Raw genomic sequence first — 22,093 nt, 5'->3', positions numbered from 1 at the left:
AAACAGGTGTATTTCAGCTGTTATCTTGTTTCTTGTCTACGCCTTTGTCTGTTCCCCAGTGTCTTCTCTTAATTTGAGCTCCAAACCACAGATAGTTTCGGTTTAATGAGACTGTCTGTCTCTCATCCATTATTGTGTATGCCAGCGGCAAGTTCCTCCTGTGAGCTAATGAATTGTTATGTCCCCGCTCGGTGATGGAGTGTTTAATTAAGATAGTACAGCTTTGCTCTTCCTCTAAGTGTCTTCCCTCTTTGTCATTTTCTCCTTCATTCTTCACATTTCTTGCCTATCCCTCTTTCAATCTGTCAATCTTTCTCTTTAGTGTCTGTGGGGTACGAGTATGAGACGTGTCCCAGTCAGATCCTGTGGGAGAAGAGGACAGCTGTGCTGCAGGGATATGAGCTCAACCCCTCGAACTTGGGCGGCTGGTCTTTAGACAAACACCACATCCTGAACGTCCGCAGTGGTACGCTACTGAAACCCATTCAAACAAAGGTTAATCTGCTCGATAGGGAAGGGCAGGAGAACTCACAAGTGACATCAATGATCAGCCATGGAAATAATTGCGGGACTTGTTATTGGACTGTCACTGGAAGTTTTGAAATCAGCTATACACAAACGTCCAGAACAGGGTTACTGTGGCATTTTGGGTGGTACATTGGGGTTCAGTTGGTTGCTGGGAGCTCCAAGAGAGTCTGCAGAAGGATTAAAAAAAATATATAATAATAATAATAAAATAACATTTATTTTATTGAAATTTCCAAATTGTACGTTAATACCGTTTCATTTTCTATTTTAAAGACTGGTCAGAAATCAGGAGAACTGACAGCCATAGTTCTTAGGTTTATACATTTTATATTTAATGGTGGGTGGACAAAACATACAGTGTCAGCTTAGCAAAAAAATATTTTAAACATATTTATGAAAAAAGAAACACAACAAAATTGTTTCTTTTACAGACACAATGTGTGCATAAATCTCCTCGCCAAGTACCCAAGTAGTCAAAATGATCAAATTCGGCGTCCCGAACACAGCAACGATATTTTTTTTGTCAATTGGCCGCCTCACACATACACTCTTAATGCATGTGGATAAAATAAATCACAATATTGCATATTATGTTGCAGTATAACAACAATACACACTTGATAAGTGTCAGGAGAACACAACATCAGTCTAATGACTGATATATTTACAGGTTAAGAGGGCCTATGATATGTGAACATGGATGGTCCGTTCCTTAAAGGCCTCTGTCCTGCAAAGTTTAGCTTAATCCCTACTCAAACTGTTGTCTGTAGTTTTCAAGTAATCCTGAAGACTTAAGTTATAGATGTGTTTGATTATGGATGGAGCTAAACACTGCAGTTCAGTGTCCCTCGTGGACCACATTGCCCATTCCTGAATTATAAGATGGAAACACGCGACAACAAATAAACCCTCCTCAATAAGAATAATTACACTGTTGAGTAGTTTTCCTATGAGTCACTTATTTTTGTGAAATACGTTTGACAGTGAAGAAGAGACAGGTCGTCCCTGCAGCTGAAGGCCTAACAAGCTTCTCCAATAACAAAACGTCTTTTTTCTCTGTCATTTCTGACTAACTGTGTAAAACGTGTTGGTATAAAGCACTAGTATAGAACTGCTGCTTTACACCTGTTTATCTTTAGGCTTTTGCATAAAAAAAATAAATGATTGTGATTGGAGACTTCCCACTTGGCTAGTGGGAAGTCAAATAAGGACACAGGGATGGAGGGCGTGCCAGTGGACTATAAAATAACATGCACACGCTGCCTAATGTTTCTCTTTTTCTGCACATTTGTCATTACTCATAATTTCATCTCTGTATTAGGGTGAAATTCTGTGTTTGAGGGACCAGCAAGTTTTTTTTTTTTGTCATTATTGATGATTATGAGGTCTTTAATGACTGCTGGTTTCACGCTATTGATCAAGAAATGCAATAAATATGTCACAGTGTAGAAATTGATGCTTTCATTTAAGCATCACATTTGTGCGTGTAAAGACCATTAAGAAATATGTCATGTTTGAAATCTCACTCAATTGCATTCAGTGACAGTGTTTGATTTATTTCCACACAGGAATTCTTCATAAGGGCAGCGGCGAGAACATCTTCCTCTCCCAGCAGCAGCCGCCCATCATTAACAGCATTATGGGTAACGGCCGAAGACGCAGCATCTCTTGCCCAAGCTGCAGTGGGATGGCAGAGGGCAACAAGCTGCTGGCGCCGGTGGCCGTGGCCTGTGATGGAGAGGGCAACCTGTACGTGGGTGACCTTAACTTTGTGCGGAGGGTCTATCCTTCCCTCAATACCACAGCTGTACTAGAGCTCAGGTAAGGCTGATAGGATGCACACTTAAAGACAACATGATACAGCATTTTTAATGCATTTCACCTCTTTAATGTAACGCATTACTGAGCACAACTCGATATTCAGTGTTTGGAGTTAACTGATTTTAACACATTTAAATAAAAAATGCTTTGATCCACTGACAGAAAAAGCTTTACTGAAGAAGAAAAATAATCATTCAAACTTTTCTTCAAGCTTCATTTTTTTTTTTTTTTTAGTTTGGTTTGGAGTGTGGAATTACACAATATATTATATGTTATACTATGTTGTGAAATATTATTATATAAAATTTTAAATAACTGTTTTAATATGTTGGCCTGAAACTTTTGTTACTTTTTGAAGTTGATTTTATCCATCAGAATTTAATTGAACCATAAAAAGTGGGCTGTTATCATTGGGCATTTCAGGGGTGTGGAGACATTTTATTGGTAGACACAGAAGTAGAGGGAGACAGGAAGTCAAGGGAGAGAGAGAAATCCGGGTCTGTCATGAGCACCATAGCTGACCACAAAGCCAATAGTTATTGCAGTTTGATGAACATGCCTTGATGAATCATGCACTACTATCCCAAGGACATTTGTTAAATAAATAGGTTCTTAACTACTAGAATAGCTTTAACAATAATATATTTGAATGATTTTTTAATTGATGCATACTTTTTTGTCTCTTCTCTTTCACTGCTCCATGAAGAAATAAAGATTTGAGACACAGGTAATTCAAATAAATGCTTAATGTAAAAATATTCATCATTTGTCTAAATAGCATGCTAATTTAAAAAATAAAACATATTGTGCAGATTTCTATGCTTGTGCCCTATTCTGTAGCTGTTTTCTAGTTCATTCTATGTAGCAGAATTTCACTCTTCTTTTTTTTTGTATCAAAGTGGTTTCTTTTTTGAGCTCCAATTACTTTACCAGCAATGAAGTATTCACATTTCATCATGTTCACCAAGGTAACCATGCTGTTTGTCAGAGGTTTTTATTAAGAGACATTCTCCCAATTTGCCCTATTTCCATAGCAACAGTCCAAGTCATAAGTACTACTTGGCAGTGGATCCTGTGTCGGGTTCTTTGTTCCTGTCAGACACCAACTCCCGGCAGATCTACCGCATACGCTCCCTGAATGGTGCGCGGCCACTGCTGGATAACGCTCAGGTGGTGGCGGGAACGGGCGAGCAGTGTGTCCCATTCGACGAGGCTCGCTGTGGCGACGGAGGCAAGGCAGTGGAGGCCACCCTAATGAGCCCGAGAGGTGATGGTTTTTAAGAAATGTACCCGTTTTCTTTTCACTCTGTGAGCTGAGTGAGACATAAATGCCTGAACTCCTTTAGAATCAGCTTTTGAGACAGCATTTCCACGCTGTCTGAGACTCATTTATTTTCCATGATCCTAGAAACCGTTAGCATTTAATTCCTTAGACAGTTACCAGGTGCTGTCATTTTCTGCGATATCACAAACCTCAGTAACCTGTAATTCTCTAGACTCCAGACATCATTCTTAAAGCCCAGCATGGCCCACTGATGTGAGGAGAAATAAATGACACAGAAGGTAAAGAGAGATCGTAAGGTTAGCCGACTGCACTCAGAGACCAACTCTGCCTTCTTATCTCAGAATAAAACGCATTCTAGACATGATCACCATGACAGCGTGAATCAAACTGTAGCAGTCTGACTCTTTTCCAGGTCATTGCTCCTACACACATAGACTACTAATTATTTTGCCTTTAAAAACACCTTTCCTCCGGGGATTATCAGAATAGGAGGGAAATAAATCTGAGACTTAGGGAGCAGTGAAATTCTTAAGAAGAGTCAGCAGTGATTTCTACGGAAGAAGAACATTATCATAATTATTAGGTAATTATTATAAAAGATAATTATTCTGTCTGAACCTTCCTTTTCAAACCTGGTGAATGTGTTCTACTTTGTTGTAGTCATACATGTCTCTTGCAATTTGTAGTATGTCTTAATATAAGTTGTATGCACAAGTTTTGAGTTCTTTACTTTCATGCAGGTGTTGCATTGGATAAGAATGGCCTGATGTACTTTGTGGATGCAACCATGATACGAAAAGTGGATCAGAATGGCATTATCTCCACTCTGATAAAGACCAATGACCTGACTGCAGTCAGGCCCCTCAGCTGTGACTCCAGCATGGACGTCAGCCAGGTTGTAATGACTTGTAATGATCTTGCACTTGCACATTAAACGAGATTCAGATTCCTGAAATCTCTCAATCTATTATCATTTTATGGTATCAACGAGAAATCATTTTTGTACGAGAGCATATTCTAAATTCAAAATTTTCGAGCTAGTTTGATCATTATTAATTTACACAATGTGTCATTTGTTAAAAAAAGCATTTTAATGAGAATGTCTTTATTGAAGTATTAATGGAAAGTTGAGAAAATGTAAAAATACAGTGTAATTAATACAAAATGAAACAATTTACAGGCCCTGCGAAGCAATTAGATAAGCTTTCGAACACAGTTGTGTGAACACATGTCAGCCTGTTTGTTTCAGTCTGCACTACGAAATGTGTTTTCTTTACGTTTCATCCTTGCGTGTTTGAGCTATAGCACTAGCCAATATTTGCTTGTCAGAGTCTCTCTTTGGGTATTAACGTTTGACAATGACAGTGACAAACAATGGAACTGGATTATCAATCAAGCTGCTGTCATCATTTGTCTATCACTGTAATAAATTCATAGGCCCGCTGATTCGTTCCACTCAGAAGAATCTGTAACACATTTTTTTTAAATGCCAGTAGGAAATCTACAGCCAGAAATGGAAAATGCATCCCATCTGACCAGAAGCAGGGATAAAATGAACAAAGCGATATCAAAAGCAGAGGCAGAAAAATACCCCTCGGCAAAGCTGAATTTACAACTCCTCGACATCCCCAGTTATAGTACTTTTTTTGTGTTCATGTACTTTTTCCTCTAATGTTTATCTAACGTTTGATGTTTCAGGTACGTCTGGAGTGGCCTACAGACATGGCCATCAACCCTATGGACAACTCTCTGTACGTGCTGGAGAACAACATCATCCTGCGTATCTCTGAGAACCACCAGGTCAGCATTATTGCAGGGCGGCCCATGCACTGCCAGGTCCCTGGGATTGATTACTCGCTCAGCAAACTAGCCATCCATTCTGCCTTGGAGAGCGCCACAGCCATCGCCATATCCCACACAGGTGTGCTCTACATTGCCGAAACCGACGAGAAGCGTATCAACCGCATCCGGCAGGTTAGCACCAGCGGCGAGATCTCCCTGCTAGCCGGCGCCGCCTCCGAATGCGACTGCAAGAACGACGTCAACTGCAACTGTTTCTCAGGAGATGAGGGCTACGCTGCGGACGCCGGCCTCAATTGTCCCGCTTCGCTGGCGGTGTCACCAGATGGTACCCTGTACATAGCTGACCTGAACAACATCCGTGTGCGTTCGGTCCGCAGCAACCGGCCCAACGCCACAGCAAGCGGACAATATGAAGTGGGTTCATCTCTAGAACAAGAGCTTTATGTGTTTGGCTCCGACGGCCTTCATAAGCAAACGGTTAGCCTCATTACAGGCTTGGCCCTGTATAACTTCACCTACGGACTGGACGGAGAGTTAGCGGCAGTTACCGATGCCTCTAACAATACACTTCGGGTGAGGAGGGAGGCGTCTGGCTCCATCAGGCTTGTGCTGTTGCCAGAGAACCAGGTGGTGACACTGGGAATGGACCCAGCCGGCAGCCTACGTTCAGTGTCCGCCCTCAGCCAGGAGGTGGCACAGCTCAGTTATGATGCTAGCACTGAACTTTTAGCCTCCAAGTCGGATGAGACCGGATGGACCAACTTTTACGAGTGAGTATGAAATGTGGGATATGACAACAGAACTTTTTAAAATGCAGAAAAATCTTTTGATAAATGACTGCTGCAATGTGCATTAAAATCTCTTTCTGTGGGAAGTAATAGCGCAATGTTTATTGGCCTATGTTAATAAGGTAATCTATAATAAGACCAATTTACATAATAGGAGGCCTGTTAGCACTGAAAACACTGACATTTACTTAGATGGATGTTAACCCGGAGAGTGATTATAATGCAGGTTTTTTTGCTGAAATGTTTTGCATATCTATGAAAAGCGGAAAAGGGGTGCAACTGTTCAGAATTAGCACCCCAGATTCTCATGGTGTTTTCAGCATGGTAGTTCTCCTGAATGATGAATTGGGACTCTTTATGAGTGTAAGCACTGTGGTTATTATCATATGCCTGGTATCTTCATCTACTGTCAGAGCAGAGGATGTGTTTGCAGCACAGCACAGCCACCTAGTGTCTGTATGCAAGAACTGCTCTTAAATAACTCATAAACTCTTAAAAGACTCTTAAATAGATGAAGTAACATTGCAGTTGTTTTTTCAAACTGTTTTGTTATTGTTAACTAAACCTAGAATTGTTAATAGTTAATTAATCTTAAAAAAAATCCTTGGCAATTAACTGAGGTTCAAGTCGAAGCATTACAGTTATATATAAATATATTTTAAATGACAAAAGTGCATAGCAAAATTACTCAAACTTAAACTCAAATTAAAATGAAAACTGAATATCTAAAAAATAAAAGCTAATTCAAAATATGAATAAACACGATAATAATACTATATTATGTAAATAATACTAAAATCACACTGGTTTTAAACAGTTTAAAACATTACAAATTAATTATAAATTAATTTTAAAAAGAATTCATTTCTACAGGCACTGCTGGCTATTTATTTCAATCACAGTAAGTTTTGTCTTGATTCTCTTCTTCCCAGCTATGACAGTGAGGGTCGTCTAACCAACGTCACATATCCCACTGGTGTGGTGACCAGTCTGCGCCGCGAGATGGAGGAGTCCATCAATATTGACATGGAGAGCTCAAACCGAGATGATGATGTCACGGTCATCACTAATCTCTCATCTGTAGAGGCGTCCTACACTGTGGTTCAAGGTACACACACAGCACACAAAGAACAAATCTCAGTCCAGATCTCATGCTGATGCCCCCCATTTCTCCTGAAAATCACATCCATTAAGACCAAAACACACAGCAGGCAGGTAGACTGATTTTTCTCTTTACTACCCACAGGGAGGCCACATTGTTTGAATGTGTGGAATCCAACAGAGCAGAAAAATCCCCATTTTACAATTTACCATAGGCTTCCTTTAGGGGTTCTTTCAGGAGGCAAAAGCTTGAAAGCTTAAATTATTTTCTTTATATCCAGTGGATTATGTGTTGTTGATGGATTTTCTCACGCAACTTACTTGTTACTTCCTGTAAAGAGTGCTTTTGCTGTTTACTCAAGACAAATTACATGAAAATCAACCCTTTGGGTGCCATCTGCTTGTTAGCAGTATACCAAAATGCACTTGGATTTTTTTTTATGACTTTGAAATTGTACATGATTGTATTTCCCAGGTAAATTTCTGTGGAAAGCAGCTTCTGATCCAATTATAGCTTGTAAATGGAACTGAAGATGTTTGTGCTGCTTTTAGCCAAAGCTAAATCTTCTTTATAACCAAAAGCCGCATTACACACATCCGCCCCACAGTGCTGCGTTTCCCCTAATGCACAATAGACTGTCAGATCAGACCTAATGCTTCATACTAAATGAAATGAGGCTGGTTTTAGGGAACACTTCATAATAACTTGCCTCAATACAAACATTACATTGTAAAATACTTCACAGATAAACAGTAGTTCATGTATATTCATCACATTAAACAGTAATTATATATTTTCATATTCATTTCACTATCGTTTTAAAGATTGGTGTCAGTAAGATTTTAAAGAAATTAATGCTTTTATTTAGCATGGACACATTAAAATTATCAAAATTGACAGTAAAGTTTCAATTTTCAGTTTCAGACAGTAAATTGACAAAATATTATATTGCAAATGAATGCTGTTATTTTAACTTTCTATTCATCAAAGAATCCTGAAAATATCAATTTCAACATTAATAATAAGAAATGAGCATATTAGAATGATTTCGGAAGGATCATGTGACACTGAAGCCTGGATTAATTATGCTAACAATTCAGCTTTGCCATCACAATAATAAATGCCATTTTAAAAAGTATTCAAATAAAACAATATATATTTTACATTACAGTTTTTACTCTGTTTTGGTCAAATAAATGCATCCTTGGTGAGAATAAGATACTTCTTTCAAAAACATTGAAAAATCTTACGGATCCCAGACTTTTGAACAGTAGTGTGTATGTGTAAATTCATAATGTTATGTGAAATATGAAATAATGTTTGTTTATACTCTATTATTTAAAGAGTATAATCTGGTTTTATAATCTTGTCAACCTCTTTTACAACTTATTGTTATGTTTTCACAGACCAAGTGCGGAATAGCTATCAGTTGTACCACAACGGCACACTGCAGGTGTCCTATGCTAATGGGATGGGCATCAGCTTTCATACCGAGCCCCACGTCCTTGCAGGATCTGTGAGCCCGACCATCGGGAGGCGCAACATCACCCTACCCACTGACAGCGGCCTCAACTCAATTGAATGGCGCATGAGAAAAGAGCTGACCAAGGGCAAGGTCACTGTGTTTGGCAGAAAGTTACGCGTAAGTTTTTCCGTTTTACCATTGAAGTTAGTTGACAAGTAAAGTCAATTTTATATATAGTGCTTTTCACAATAAACATTGTTTCAAAGAAGCTTCACAGAAATTCATAACATTAATGTTTATAATACTTTAATGCCTAATAGTCCACATGTAACAGTTCAGAGCTGGACGATGAGAGAGTTTACATTTGGCGACGATATAAACAGTTGAGATTTGAGACAGATTTTGAGACAGTCAGTTGAGATTTGCGATGTAAAATTGCAACATTTGATGTTTGAAATGTAAAAGAGTTAAGATCTTGGTAAAACCTTAAATGTTTTCCCGTAGGTCCACAGCAGAAATCTTCTGTCCATTGACTATGACCGCAACACCAGAACTGAGAAGATCTACGATGACCACCGCAAATTCACACTGAGGATCATCTACGACGCCCAAGGCCGACCAGCCACCTGGCTCCCCAGCAGCAGCTTAGCCCTGGTCAATGTGTCTTATTCACCCACCGGACGGTTGGTGGGCTTGCAGAGGGGCAGCATGAGCGAGAAAAGCGAGTTTGACACATTCGGACGAATCTTGTCTCGAACCTTTGTTGATGGGAAAGTGTGGAGCTTCAGCTACATGGACAAAGTGAGTTGACTCTTTTCAACTGCAGTGGAGATTTGTTTTTCCTACAGTACTCTTGTATGAACGCATTTAGCTCACCTTTTAATTTTTCTTTTTCTATTTCACTCTACAGTCCATGGTATTGCTGCTCCAGCAGAGTCAGAAACAGTATGTCTTTGATTTTGACACAGCAGGCCGGCTCACGGCGGTCACTATGCCGAGTATGGCCAGACACACTATGGCCACCCATGTGTCTGTTGGTTACATTCGCAACACCTACAACCCCCCAGAGAGTAATGCCACCATTATCCATGACTTCAGTGAGGATGGCCATCCACGTGCCATGTTCTACCTCGGAACAGGCCGACGTGTGCTCTACAAGTACGGGAAGCTGGGAAAGCTCTCGGAGGTGCTGTATGATGCCACTGCGGTCACCTTTGGCTATGATGAGACGACTGGAGTGCTCAAAATGGTCAACTTGCAGAGTGGAGGCTTCTCTTGCACCATTCGCTATCGCAAACTGGGCCCCCTAGTGGACAAACAGATGTACCGCTTCTCAGAGGAAGGAATGGTCAACGCTCGCTTTGACTACACTTATCATGACAACAGCTTCAGGGTGGCCAGCATAAAGCCAGTTATAGGGGAAACCCCACTTGCTGTGGACCTGTACCGCTACGATGAAATATCCGGTAAGGTCGAACACTTTGGCAAGTTTGGCATCATATACTACGACATCAACCAAATCATCACTACGGCTGTGATGACACTAAGTAAGCATTTTGACGCACATGGCCGCATCAAGGAAGTGCAGTACGAGATCTTCCGCTCATTGATGTATTGGATGACGGTGCAGTATGACAGCATGGGCCGTGTTATCAAACGTGAACTAAAGATCGGTCCCTATGCTAATACCACACAGTACCGCTACGAATATGACGGTGACGGGCAGCTTGTGGGCGTCAAAGTAGACGACTGGTCTACGTGGCGCTACAGCTATGACCTAAATGGCAATCTTCATTTGCTAAACCCTGGTAACAGTGCCCGTCTGCTGCCTCTACGCTACGATCTTCGAGACCGAATCACGCGGCTCGGTGATATGCAGTATCAGCTCGATGAGGACGGCATGCTTGCACAGAGGGGCTCGGATATCTTTGAGTACAACTCCAAAGGTCTTCTCGAGCGAGCCTACAGCCGCACGGCAGGGGGTTGGAGCGTCCGCTACCGCTACGATGGCTTGGGCCGCCGCGTCTCCCGCAGAACTAATGAAGGCGAGCATCAGCAATACTTCTACGCCGACTTGAACTACCCCACTCGGGTCACCCATGTTTACAACCACTCGAGAGCTGAAATCACCTCCTTCTACTATGACCTGCAGGGTCATCTGTTCGCTATGGAGGTCAGCGGTGGGGAGGAATACTACATCGCCTCCGACAACGTAGGCACTCCACTGGCCATCTTCAGCAGCAATGGGCAAATGGTCAAGCAGATGCAGTACACAGCATACGGCGAGATTTACCATGATTCCAACCCGGATTTCCAGCTCATATTGGGCTTTCATGGAGGGCTTTATGATCCTCTCACAAAACTGGTTCACTTTGCCCAGAGAGACTATGACGTGCTGGCAGGAAGATGGATTGCACCTGACCATACTTTGTGGCCGAAGATAGGCAAAGAGCCAGCTCCTTTCAACCTGTATATGTTCAAGAACAATAATCCACTCAGCGATATGATTGATGTGAAAAACTATGTGACAGGTGAGAGCGTGATAAAGCTTCCTGCTTGGTATTGGTGGACTGAACAGAAGTTATGTATAAATAACTCACATTGGTTTGTCTTGCAGATGTGAAGAGTTGGCTGGTTATGTTTGGCTTCCAGCTCAGCAACATCATACCAGGGTTTCCTAGACACTCGCTTTATTTTGTTGACCCTCCTTATGAGATACTTGCCAGTCAGGACTCGGATAATACTCAGGTGAGTTAAAGATGGCGCTCCTTTTTAAATAAAGTAATTTGTCAACATTTGCTGAGCAAATGGCTCAAATACATCCTTTTGATTTTAAAAACGTATTAGTTAATGTTGAGATTTATATGAACTAAGATTAATTTTATAAAAATAAGTATTTTTCATTCTTAGTTCATGTGAACTAAGGAAGTAAACTAATGTTAACTAATGAACCTTATTGTAAAGTGTTACCACATTTCTAATGTTACAAAACATTTATTTCAAATAATTGCTGTTTATAGAACTAGCATTGAATTTTCACTTAATCAAAAAACCCTGCTTTTTTAAAAATCATGAATCACGGTTTCCACAAAAAAATAATGAGCACAACTGTTTTTAACATTGATAACAATAAGAGCACCAAATCAGCATTTCTTAAGCACCAAATCCAAATATTTAAATTTGTGAGGCTATAAAATGGACAAACAGAATTAACATTAACATTTTTAGTGTCAACAATGTACTAGTCCACAGCAGTTCTGGCCCTCAAGGTCCAGTTTCCTGCAGGGTATAGATTGATGAACCCTGATTAAACACACCTGAACAAGCTAATCAAGGTCTTCAGGATTAGAAAGCTGCAGGTAGGTGAGGTTTAATCAAGGTTGGAGGGAAACTCTGCAGGAAAGTGGATCTCGAGGGCCAGAGTTGAGAACCCCTGCCTTCGACACATCTGACAACCTAGAACTGAAGGTGACCTTACATAACGAGAACCACTTTTATCAGGTGTCACTAACTATTCATTCCATTACAGCTCTTCACTGGAGTTCAGCATTCAGTAGACAGACACAACCAGGCCTTCATGGTTCTTGAGGGGAGGAGGCTCAATAAACTGCGGCGCGCCAAGCGAGACAAGCCCGGTTACTGGTTTGGCACCAGCACCCCCATCGTGGGCAAAGGCATGATGCTCGCCATCAGGGATGGCCATGTATTAACAGACCTGTCCAGCTCAGCTAGCGAAGACAGTCGCAAAATATCACAGATCCTCAACAACGCCATCTACCTGGACGGCACTCATTACACCATCGACGGCCGGGATTGCCACTTCTTTGTGAAGCTTGGACTTGCTGACAGCGACTTGCTGGCGCTGGGTCTCAGCGGTGGCCACAAATCGCTGGAGAGCGGGATAAATGTAACGATCAGCGGACGCTCCCGCCGCGGCGTCACTCTAGAAATCCACTCCTTCAAACTCACATACAGTGTCCGATACGGGCTGTCAGCAGAGGTTATGGAAAAAGAGCGGAGCCGCGTACTGGAACAGGCCCACCAGAGGGCGCTTTCCGGAGCCTGGGCCAGGGAGCAGCAGCAAGCGCGCGAGGGCAGGGAAGGAGGACGCGTGTGGGCTGAAAACGAGAAGCAACAACTGTTAGCACTGGGGAAGGTCGTGGGATACGAGGGCTACTACGTGCTCCCGGTGGAGCAGTACCCTGAACTGGCAGACAGCAGCGCTAACATCCAGTTCCTCAAACAGAACGAGATGGGCAGGAGGTAACAGAGTTCAGCTGTTGCTGATGCCACACCATCTCCTACGGAGAGAAACAACAGCGCGCTGCAGAGCCGTTTCCCAAATATGGAGAACCGAAAGCCAGCAGCAAGAACACTGACCCAATATTGAAAAAAAAGCACTTGTGAACAATGATTTTGTAGTGACATTTTGACTTTATAGGAAGTGGTACATATTTTTTAGTCATTTCAGACTGGCTGTGAGTGGGGGACGTTCATGTGATGATATAGTGTGATGGCTCACTGCTTTGGTTTTTCATGACTGCATATCAAAACATTACAGAAAAACACACTCAAACAGTTCACCGCACACTCTGGCCGGGCTGCATTGCCCAATAAACAGTCACCTGCTCTCATACATGTTTGTGAAACTACACTGGAACACATTCAAAAGGAACCGCAGCATCTCGACATTTCCTCGTCTCGTTCCTCATGAATTTTCCTGGCAGACATCACTGCAGTGTTCTGTATGAGCTTTCTTATTGGCCTTCGTTAGATGTGTTGATCATCAGCTCACACCACCTGTCCTCTTCTGTCCGTAATATATGACAATCACAACAGGGGCTGATACGTTGATCAATGAACTGTACATGGGACTACTGTTTTGTATAATATGTAAGAGATTATTGATTGTCTGGGTTTTTTATTATTATTTTATTAATTTAAATTCAACTTGACAAGTGATATCAGATGAAAGCGTAATATATATATTGTTTTTTTTTAAGTCTTTTAAAACTGTGAAACATACTACACATGTAAAATATTCTCATTGACAACAGTTTGGGTGAGATCATTTAGAGGAAGTGGCTTCATCGTTACGTAATGTGAAAATCCATCGCAAGACTCATCGCAGAGGTTGTTTTCTTTATATATTATGAAAGCTAAAGCAGCCGTTGGCCTTTTTTCTTTATTGATGTAAAATCTCTTCTGACTGTGGTAAAGTCAGTGTGGATATGAGCTTCATCTAGAAAAGTTACACTCAGACGCCGGTGGAAGGAGGTTCTTTGGAAATTCTATGAAAATAAAACATTTGCATTTGTATTTTGAATTCTTTCCTTTACAGCTGAGTGTTCCAACACTCGTGTTCCATCAATGCCATAAGTGATGCTGCGAAAGTTCAGATTTCACTTAATGAAAATTAGGTGATTGTCTGTTTATTTAATATAAAGAGCAACAGCTAATTTATCAGTAGACCAACCTCAATCCCTACAGCTCTTTCTGTCTAAAAGAAAACGTTTTTTTTAGGTGTACATGGTTATTTTTTTTCCCATTATGTCATTTTTATTTTTTTTCTAAAATGTAACTTGATTTTTTTTGGGGGGGAAGGATTTCGTTTTTGTTAAATATGTCTGTTTTTGTTTATAATTATGACTTAAGATCAGTCAACTCAACACAAATCTAAATTCCCAAAGTTTCGTCAAAATTGCACTATATTCTGTAGTAGATTCTTTTCGACCTAAAATACCAGCATATATGTCTCTGCAGTTGAGCCTATATTGTAATTACTGACTCGGCAGTTCCATAACACTGTTACGTTGTGAACGCACAGAGAACAATGACTTGTCCTGTTATTCCCTTATCCAGAATTGAAGATAAAATGCCAGAAGTCAAACAGTGATTGTCTTGGGCCAGTGATGTGGAATGACAGTCAGCTGAAGAACATTAGGAAGAGTTTTGGGAAGATTTCAGTGGACTGACAAACATAAACGGCTACGGAGATTCATATTAAACTTTGTAAAAAATAATAATAATAATAAATTCTGCCTTAATCTAATTATTTAGCTGTCATTGCCATTCAGGGGTCAGACCGAATGGCCACTGATCAGGCCAGCTGTAGCTGTCATTGCTGAGAGTGAAAATAAAGTAACACAGCTCGGCTTTAAATAGCATGTTGCAATGTGGGAGTTAAGTTTACACCCATGGTAACCACTTCCAGTTAACTGATGAACACTGGTGCTGGGGGAAGAAACCACTCAAGAGTGTTGCACTTTGCTCTCGAGATTCTGCTAAGTACATGTTGAAAAGACTCAAAACAAACACGGTATGTCAGCTATTTATAAACGCTGATTACCTTACTGTACCTCGGTTATTTCTACACACACCAACATACGTAAAACATTAACATGGCAAACATAGGCAAAGCCTTATGATCAATCTGTCTAAATTTAAAAAAAGAAATCTTTGAATTAACATAAAAAACTCATGGAAAGGATTTCCACATGATTAACTTGCTTTATTTCAGCATTGTGCAATTCTGTTATTCCAATTTAATGTACTTACGTTGGGTCACCTTCATTTTGTTAAGGTTGATTGTTATGATTGGGCACAGCTTAATTTAATAGTGCCCAACTTATTTTAAGGTTTCCCGACATGATTCAGGTGTTTTTTATTTTCATTCATCCATTAGTATTTAATTTATTATAATGACACATAATAAAATTGATATAGACTATAGGTAGCATTACATGCTAAGATTTACATGCTCCTTCAGCCAACGCAGTTAAAGTCAACTGAATCAGTCCACAGCCAAACAAAATGCTCCACTCTTCTCCACAATGGTAACCCACTGTAATTTAAATGGTTCTAATAATTCCAATGTAATTGAACATTAAACACAATTACACACTAACAAGTCTTCCCCTTTTCTAATTTTCTCAAAAAAACATAGAATAACAATTAAATCTTAACATTTATTCTCTCTTAATTCAACCATATGCAAAGCATGGTGGGAACTAACAAGCACCGTCCAGTTTCAGTTAATGCAACACAAATCTTTCATGTAATCCAACACAAACGGATTAAGTAAACTTAAATTTTACATTTAAGCAGATTGAACACAATCAAATTAAGTTAGGGCAAAATGGCAGTTGGCGTCGCACTATACCGCCACCCTCCGGATGTAATAATTTTTTACTTAACATGAATGTTTTGTGTTTAGACAACACGTTAGGATTTTGTACTGTTAAGTTGAGACATAATTACGTGGACCTTAATAGAAAAAACATTTCAAGTCAACAAACACAATTATTATAAGTAAACTAAATATAAATATATTATGTAAAGTGCACAACCTTCCTAGTTCATTTTTTTGAGTGCATACAACAGCGTTGACTAGATTCCTGTCAGAAATTAGTTTTGAGAGTAGATAAAGGCATGTAGATGTAGTATCTGACAGTTGAAGCAGTTCAACACAACACTATGAAGAGCCGGTGAGAAAAAGATTCCTCATTAAAAATGCATTTGTAGCTCAGCAAACAATTCCTAACAGGAATCCCAGTCAATACTATTTTAGTTTAGCTAGAATTTTTACATTTATAACTGAAAATGCAGACAAAAAAAAAAGCTGATAATTAGCCAATAATCAGTTGAATATGTATTATACTTTGTGGCAAAGATTCAGGTCTGTTGCCTCATATTGTGTTTAAAAAGGTCACAAGATGTGCAATGAAATGTTCAGAGTGGATGTTTACCAGATGCTTCAGAGGTGGAGATAAATACATAAAACTACATGTTAAAATATCTCCATCTCAAGTTGGTTTCCTCAAAATAGGTCAACACTGTGGTGCTTTAAAAACATTGCACAGCTTGTTTGAGCACAAAGACCTTCCCGGCACAGCAACACAACACCGGAGGAGTGCCCGGAAAATTTGCTTGAAAACTCATTGGTTTGGCAGTCCCATTTGATGATGCTAGTAGCGCAGAACCTACACTGAAAACACATTTTGAGTAAACAAAAGCGATGACATGGCTTATTTCCATCATTTTTATTAATAGAAACAAACTTTTTTTGTCTTTGATTGACTCATATTAAGACAGATCAAACATTCACAGACTTCGCAAGGCCATATTTGATTATCAAATCTGGCCTTATATTCAAGCAAGTTAAAATTGTTGCATTCATTAAAGAAAGATGACATTTGTATAAGACAAATAATAAAAACATTCTGTTTAATATGCCTCTACATATAAGATCAATGAGTGTAATCAGTCTCTCAGTGCTTATCGTGCGTCATTGAAGGAATAAAAAGAGGTGCTTCAAGCTGGACTACTGGAAATGGAGGCTACAACAAAAACATTGCTCTCTTTGTTTCTCAGTTATTTTTCAGTAGTCATACATTAAATAAGGATTGAAACATGGAGTGAAAGCTCATTACAAATGAAGAAGGGGGTCACAGCGGGGTTTTCCTCAATAGTTTAAGTCAACATGTCCCAGAGACAGCAGCAACACAGAGCCGTCCAACATGCAGTTAAACATGCCTGGTCCCCAGAATCTTCCCGTCTGCCCTGCTCCACAACATACACTGGAGGAAAAACACACACACACACACACAGCTCAGATTCGGAAATATTGAATAGATCACAATTTTACTTTTTTTTATTGAAAAATTAAAGTGCCCCTATTCTGGATTTTTGAAAATGACCTTTCATGTAGTTTGTAACATAGCTCTAAGTGAATGAAAACTTCCTGCAAAGTTTTAAATCTGAAAGTGCACTGTATATAAAGTTATTGTCCTTCAAAAGTAAGAGTCGACTCGGAGTCAATTAAATGAATCTGACGTTGTGACGTCAAGGCGAAACATTAGCATATTGCCCGTCCACTTTTTGCGCGCGCAGACACCCTCTGGACAGCATCATGTCGCTAAGACGGTGTGCTTTACAAAGTAAAGGTAAATCCAGTTTGTTTTTCACTGCCCAAGGACGAGCATGTGAAGAATCAGTGGTTAAAATTAATCTTTACCACGATACCACAGCAGTATAATCCTAAACTTTTGCTGTGTTCCCTTTATTTTACTGACGACTGCTTCTCAAATCTCGGAGTTCAAATGCATAATTCGCAAAACGCTTGCTCTCGAAAGACGTGTCAGTACCCAGTTAATTTGGACTAACTTGCTCCACAGAATCACAACCTGTAAGTTTGACTAATTATTGATGTATACATTTACTACCGGTGTTCAAAATATTTAGTTTTGAGTTTTATATTGTCTAGGTCTCCTACTTATTACTGTCTTACTGAAATACTTCTGCTTATCAGCTGTGGGCCACTATTACCTAAAAAAATACGCTAACATATGCGCTGTTATTGAAACAGTTCCCACATTTTCACCGCAATAAATTAGAAAAATACACATCGGTAAATAAAGTACAAGTAATATAATCAGTTTGTTGATGGACATGGACTTGTTAATGCTGATGGTGAGGAATTACAGCTGCAACATCTCATAATGTACCTCAAGCTGAGAAGTGTATCACTGAGAAACGTCCTGCTCGAGTCGGAGGTTCGGGTTGAATAACTAGTTCTTCCAATGTTTCATCATCGGACTCGCGCTCGGATTGATATGGTAAAATCAGCGCCATTGTTCGTTACTGTCTTTAGTTTACGGTGTAGGAAGCCTCAGGACACGCAGAGCTGGCGTTCAGTTATGGCAATGGGCGTTTTTGTTGTTCGACACGAGCGCTGTATGCGGTAGACCAATCACAACAGACTGAGCTGTCTGGCCAATCAGAGCAGAGTAGCTCGCGGAAACGAGGGATTTAGAGACCGATTCATCTGACGAGTCGTTTGAGAATCACTGAAAAATGTGGTGATGTGCAAATGTAATGTATATTATGATAAACTAAAACCGTTTTTTGACCTTTGATGGATGTAAACCTGTTGTAGGAGACCTCCAAAACAACTTTAAAATAGATAATATCAGAATCTCTTAGTAATTATGTTTTTAAAGTGTTCTCAAAGGGTCCCCACTGTATGTGAAAGTCCATTAGACTTAATTAAATCATCATTTAAAAACCTATTAGGTGACCGAAGCTAAACAACGTATGTAATTGAGCTATTATACCTACTGTAATCATCTGACCTGTGTTAACTTCCTGTTTTAAAAATAAGAACACCAGGAAAAATAATACAGCTATTAATGATTACATGACTGTTTCCTGAAACTATGAGCAACACACATTTCCACTAACTGCTCTAGCTGTGTTTTGTGTAAATCTGTTTATTCCACTGGTACAAATGAGGATGTTTATGATGAAATTAGAGTGACACTAACCCAATGACGGTGTAAATGAGAACATGACAGGAAATCAAGAACCTCACCAGTGTTTTTAGGAGGTTCCCCATACATTGGGCCTCCATACTGTGGTTGTGGGTACCCCTGGTATCCTGGCTGGACTGGATACGACCCAGGGGGTCCAGGAGGGTAGTTTGGGTAACCAGGGTTGGGCTGGTCGGTATTGACTGGATATCCTTGGTACGGCTGTGCAGGGAATCCCTGAGGAGGGAATCCCTGAGGAGGGTATCCCTGAGGAGGGTATCCGGGAGCGTTGGGAGGGGGGTATCCCGGAGCGGTGGGACCAGGCCCTGTGTAGGGAGGAGGCTGCTCGTAATTCATCTACACGCTGGAACTGAGCTAGCTAGCTGGGAGAAAACAATGAACAAATTATAATTGCTTCCTGTCGCAGTTTCAAAAGACAACAAAGTGCACCAATGGCTCTCTCATCTTCTTAAACTGGCTAAACATATTACTCAGGCAGCAGTTAAGAGTTATTGCAATTGTGTTTTTGTTTTGTTTATTACAATTATGAAGTTAAAATGTGCACTTTTCCTTTTTTGTTTAATTGTTTTTAACAGGCTAGACATGTATCTAGCTGTAAAACTATACTACTCTTCTTCTGTTCACCCAAAAATGTCCCAATTTACTCACCCTCAAGTTGTTCCAAACCTGTATGAGTTTCGTTCTTCTGCTAAACACAAGAGAAGATATTTTAAAGAATATCGGTAACCAGACAGTTGACTAGCCATTGACTTCCATAGTATTTTTTTATTTCCTACTATGGAAGTAAATGGGGCCCATCAACTGATATTATTTCTTTAAATAAAAACTTTAAAACGATATTGTATATCATATAAATATACATAAAAATGTTCAAGAGATTAAACAAAACTGTTAGATTAACAAATAGACCGTATTGAGGATCAACAGCATAGTTCATTTGAAATAAAAGACAATAAGGCTATGATGGACAGACATACTTATATCTTTCAATCACATCTTATTAAAAATGACATTTAGCTGTTTACTTTGACTAGTCTGTCATTTTTTCAAAGTGATTGTTTTGGGGATTTTTTTTAAATGGAAGCCAATCTCTATCTGAATCATTGGATGCATCAAATGATGAGTCATATTTCTAAACATCACTCTGTACATGGGCCACACACAAAAAAAAACACCTCTTTCTTTATATGATCAGTGAATATCAAGCCTCATTAACAATGGGTATTCTGTCCACGGAAATGGTATCAGCGCTGACTAATACACTTACAATGGCGGTGTGAGTATTTGATCTAGTTGAAGTCAAACAGTGCTCTCTTGACTCAGTGATGGTAAATTATTAACTTAATGGCTCTTAATGGAACAAGCTGACAATGCATTACTCAAACAACACAGAGACAATGCTGAATTAAATGACTAATACACACGGAGCAAATCCACACACACACAAAAAAACTATTGTTGTGGATCTGGACAATATTGCAACATAATCAGAATTCCAAACTTTAGGTTTAATCTTTGCTCTGCATACCCTTAAATGTATAATTTAACAGGCATATCCATTTACATATGTCACACACACAAGTATTACAGTGTGTTTTAGGGGCCTGGGCTACTGTAGACCATGGGCCCAATATAGCAGATTGATGCTTTTATGAATTCAATCTGATCATTTAATTTATACTTCAATCTTCCAATTTATTATTCACACAATTTCATGCACTCGGAAATATTTCACAAACTTGCTCTGATAATAATAGGGACAGTGACAGCAAAATAGCTGAAGGATCAAAGTACATGCTGATACCTAGCTAAACTAGACACCACATCTGAAATGAGCTGAGTCTGACTCTGAACTGAACTAATGATGATAAAAAGTGTCAAGTACATCTATTGTTTTTGGCCTATACATTAACACGCCCCACTCTCTATGACGGTGAATGCAGTAGTGTTACAGACACTGCAGTAATAATCAGAATCAGGCGATCTGATCCATTCACAACAAGATGATTGTTCACCTGCTGCCAAACAAAGGTCAGGATCTCATTTACCCACGCGAATAAATGTGCGACACACACACATTATGAAAACACAGTAGTTTAAAGTACAAACACAACAACTTGAATAATACGTTATATATTCCATGTGTCACACTAGCTAATAATAGAATAGCAAAATATCCTCATGGGCAAGAGATATTTCTTGTGCGCCATAGTATGTGTGGAGGAAAATGGAGGGGCGGTAAGACCCTGAGGACTACCAACCCTACCATTCAGTGGGCAATGTTTGACAGAACCAAAAAAACAAACATAATCACTAGCAAATGAGACTAAATCATTTCTAAGACGAAAAACATTATATTTGGTTAGCGTGTATTATATTGAAAAGGCAAATATGTTTTTTGTTTTTTGTTTTTTTTTACCTTTGGAGGAAAACCCTGTTTCTTTTCAGCGAATTGCGCTAGTATTTCCTTTGTTGTCTTTCAGAATTTGGTTATGTTATTATTCCGCCGCTGAAGTCCGGCGTAACCCGATGAAGCTGCAATCACGGATAAAATAACGCTTCTCGATTTGGTCACAACGGTGATGTCACGTAGACAGCGGTGCGCGGACTCCCATTGGAAAGTTACTCGTGGTAATATCAGCTGACCGACATACAGCAGCGCGTGAAGCAGAACCCAATGACCCCGCCCATTTTGAGAAAACGTCACCACGACACAAGAAATAACCGTTTATATACTGTCTATGGAAATAACTTCTCACACTAACAAACTTACTATTTCTGCCATTGTAAGATATGGTAAACAGTACGAGTAGTATAGTAATATGCGGTTCCGAATTCCGCGATTATTATGAGGTTATATAAAATAAGTTTATCACTTACGTTTAGTAGGCTAATTTATTATTAATGGCAATTTAAGATAGCCGGGTCTGCTCTGTACATCCGGACTTGTGCTTGTTTTAGCATATCATA

The 22,093-nt window shown here is 39.7% G+C and overlaps 2 protein-coding genes across 6 annotated transcripts in view; one reads left to right on the top strand and one right to left on the bottom strand.

Annotated features, from left to right (window-relative positions):
- tenm2b (teneurin transmembrane protein 2b) overlaps window positions 1–14,109 on the top strand; it is a gene marked incomplete at its 5' end in the record, with an annotated part of 110,635 nt that extends 96,526 nt beyond the window's left edge. The window contains 12 exons of the mRNA XM_079585960.1: window positions 323–466; window positions 2,097–2,349; window positions 3,056–3,076; window positions 3,384–3,616; window positions 4,375–4,529; window positions 5,333–6,207; window positions 7,158–7,333; window positions 8,734–8,969; window positions 9,297–9,593; window positions 9,703–11,323; window positions 11,410–11,540; window positions 12,322–14,109. Of these exons, the coding sequence (XP_079442086.1) occupies window positions 323–466; window positions 2,097–2,349; window positions 3,056–3,076; window positions 3,384–3,616; window positions 4,375–4,529; window positions 5,333–6,207; window positions 7,158–7,333; window positions 8,734–8,969; window positions 9,297–9,593; window positions 9,703–11,323; window positions 11,410–11,540; window positions 12,322–13,059 (4,880 nt within the window). The 3' untranslated portion in view covers window positions 13,060–14,109. The remainder of the gene's footprint in view (window positions 1–322; window positions 467–2,096; window positions 2,350–3,055; window positions 3,077–3,383; window positions 3,617–4,374; window positions 4,530–5,332; window positions 6,208–7,157; window positions 7,334–8,733; window positions 8,970–9,296; window positions 9,594–9,702; window positions 11,324–11,409; window positions 11,541–12,321) is intronic.
- Window positions 14,110–16,816: 2,707 nt separating this feature from the next.
- Window positions 16,817–21,828, bottom strand: LOC306984108 (cysteine-rich and transmembrane domain-containing protein 1). 5 transcript variants are annotated; one of them, XM_079585144.1, is made up of 4 exons: window positions 21,543–21,828; window positions 19,772–19,808; window positions 19,165–19,485; window positions 16,817–17,371 (listed from the first exon to the last, which is right to left on the bottom strand). In XM_079585144.1, exons 3-4 carry the CDS (start codon window positions 19,457–19,459, stop codon window positions 17,265–17,267), a joined length of 402 nt encoding a protein of 133 aa, XP_079441270.1. In that variant the 5' UTR covers window positions 19,460–19,485; window positions 19,772–19,808; window positions 21,543–21,828; the 3' UTR covers window positions 16,817–17,264. The 5 variants fall into 5 exon arrangements, with proteins under 5 accessions (XP_079441270.1, XP_079441269.1, XP_079441271.1 ...); XM_079585143.1 differs by having other exon boundaries at window positions 19,772–19,811; window positions 21,543–21,814; XM_079585145.1 differs by having other exon boundaries at window positions 16,818–17,371; window positions 19,165–19,481; window positions 19,772–19,811; window positions 21,543–21,682.
- Between the last annotated feature and the right edge of the window lie 265 nt (window positions 21,829–22,093).

Source organism: Phoxinus phoxinus, assembly GCF_949152265.1.
Source record: "Phoxinus phoxinus genome assembly, chromosome: 17".
Taxonomy (NCBI): domain Eukaryota; kingdom Metazoa; phylum Chordata; class Actinopteri; order Cypriniformes; family Leuciscidae; genus Phoxinus; species Phoxinus phoxinus.
This window is presented reverse-complemented; position numbering and strand designations above follow the sequence as displayed.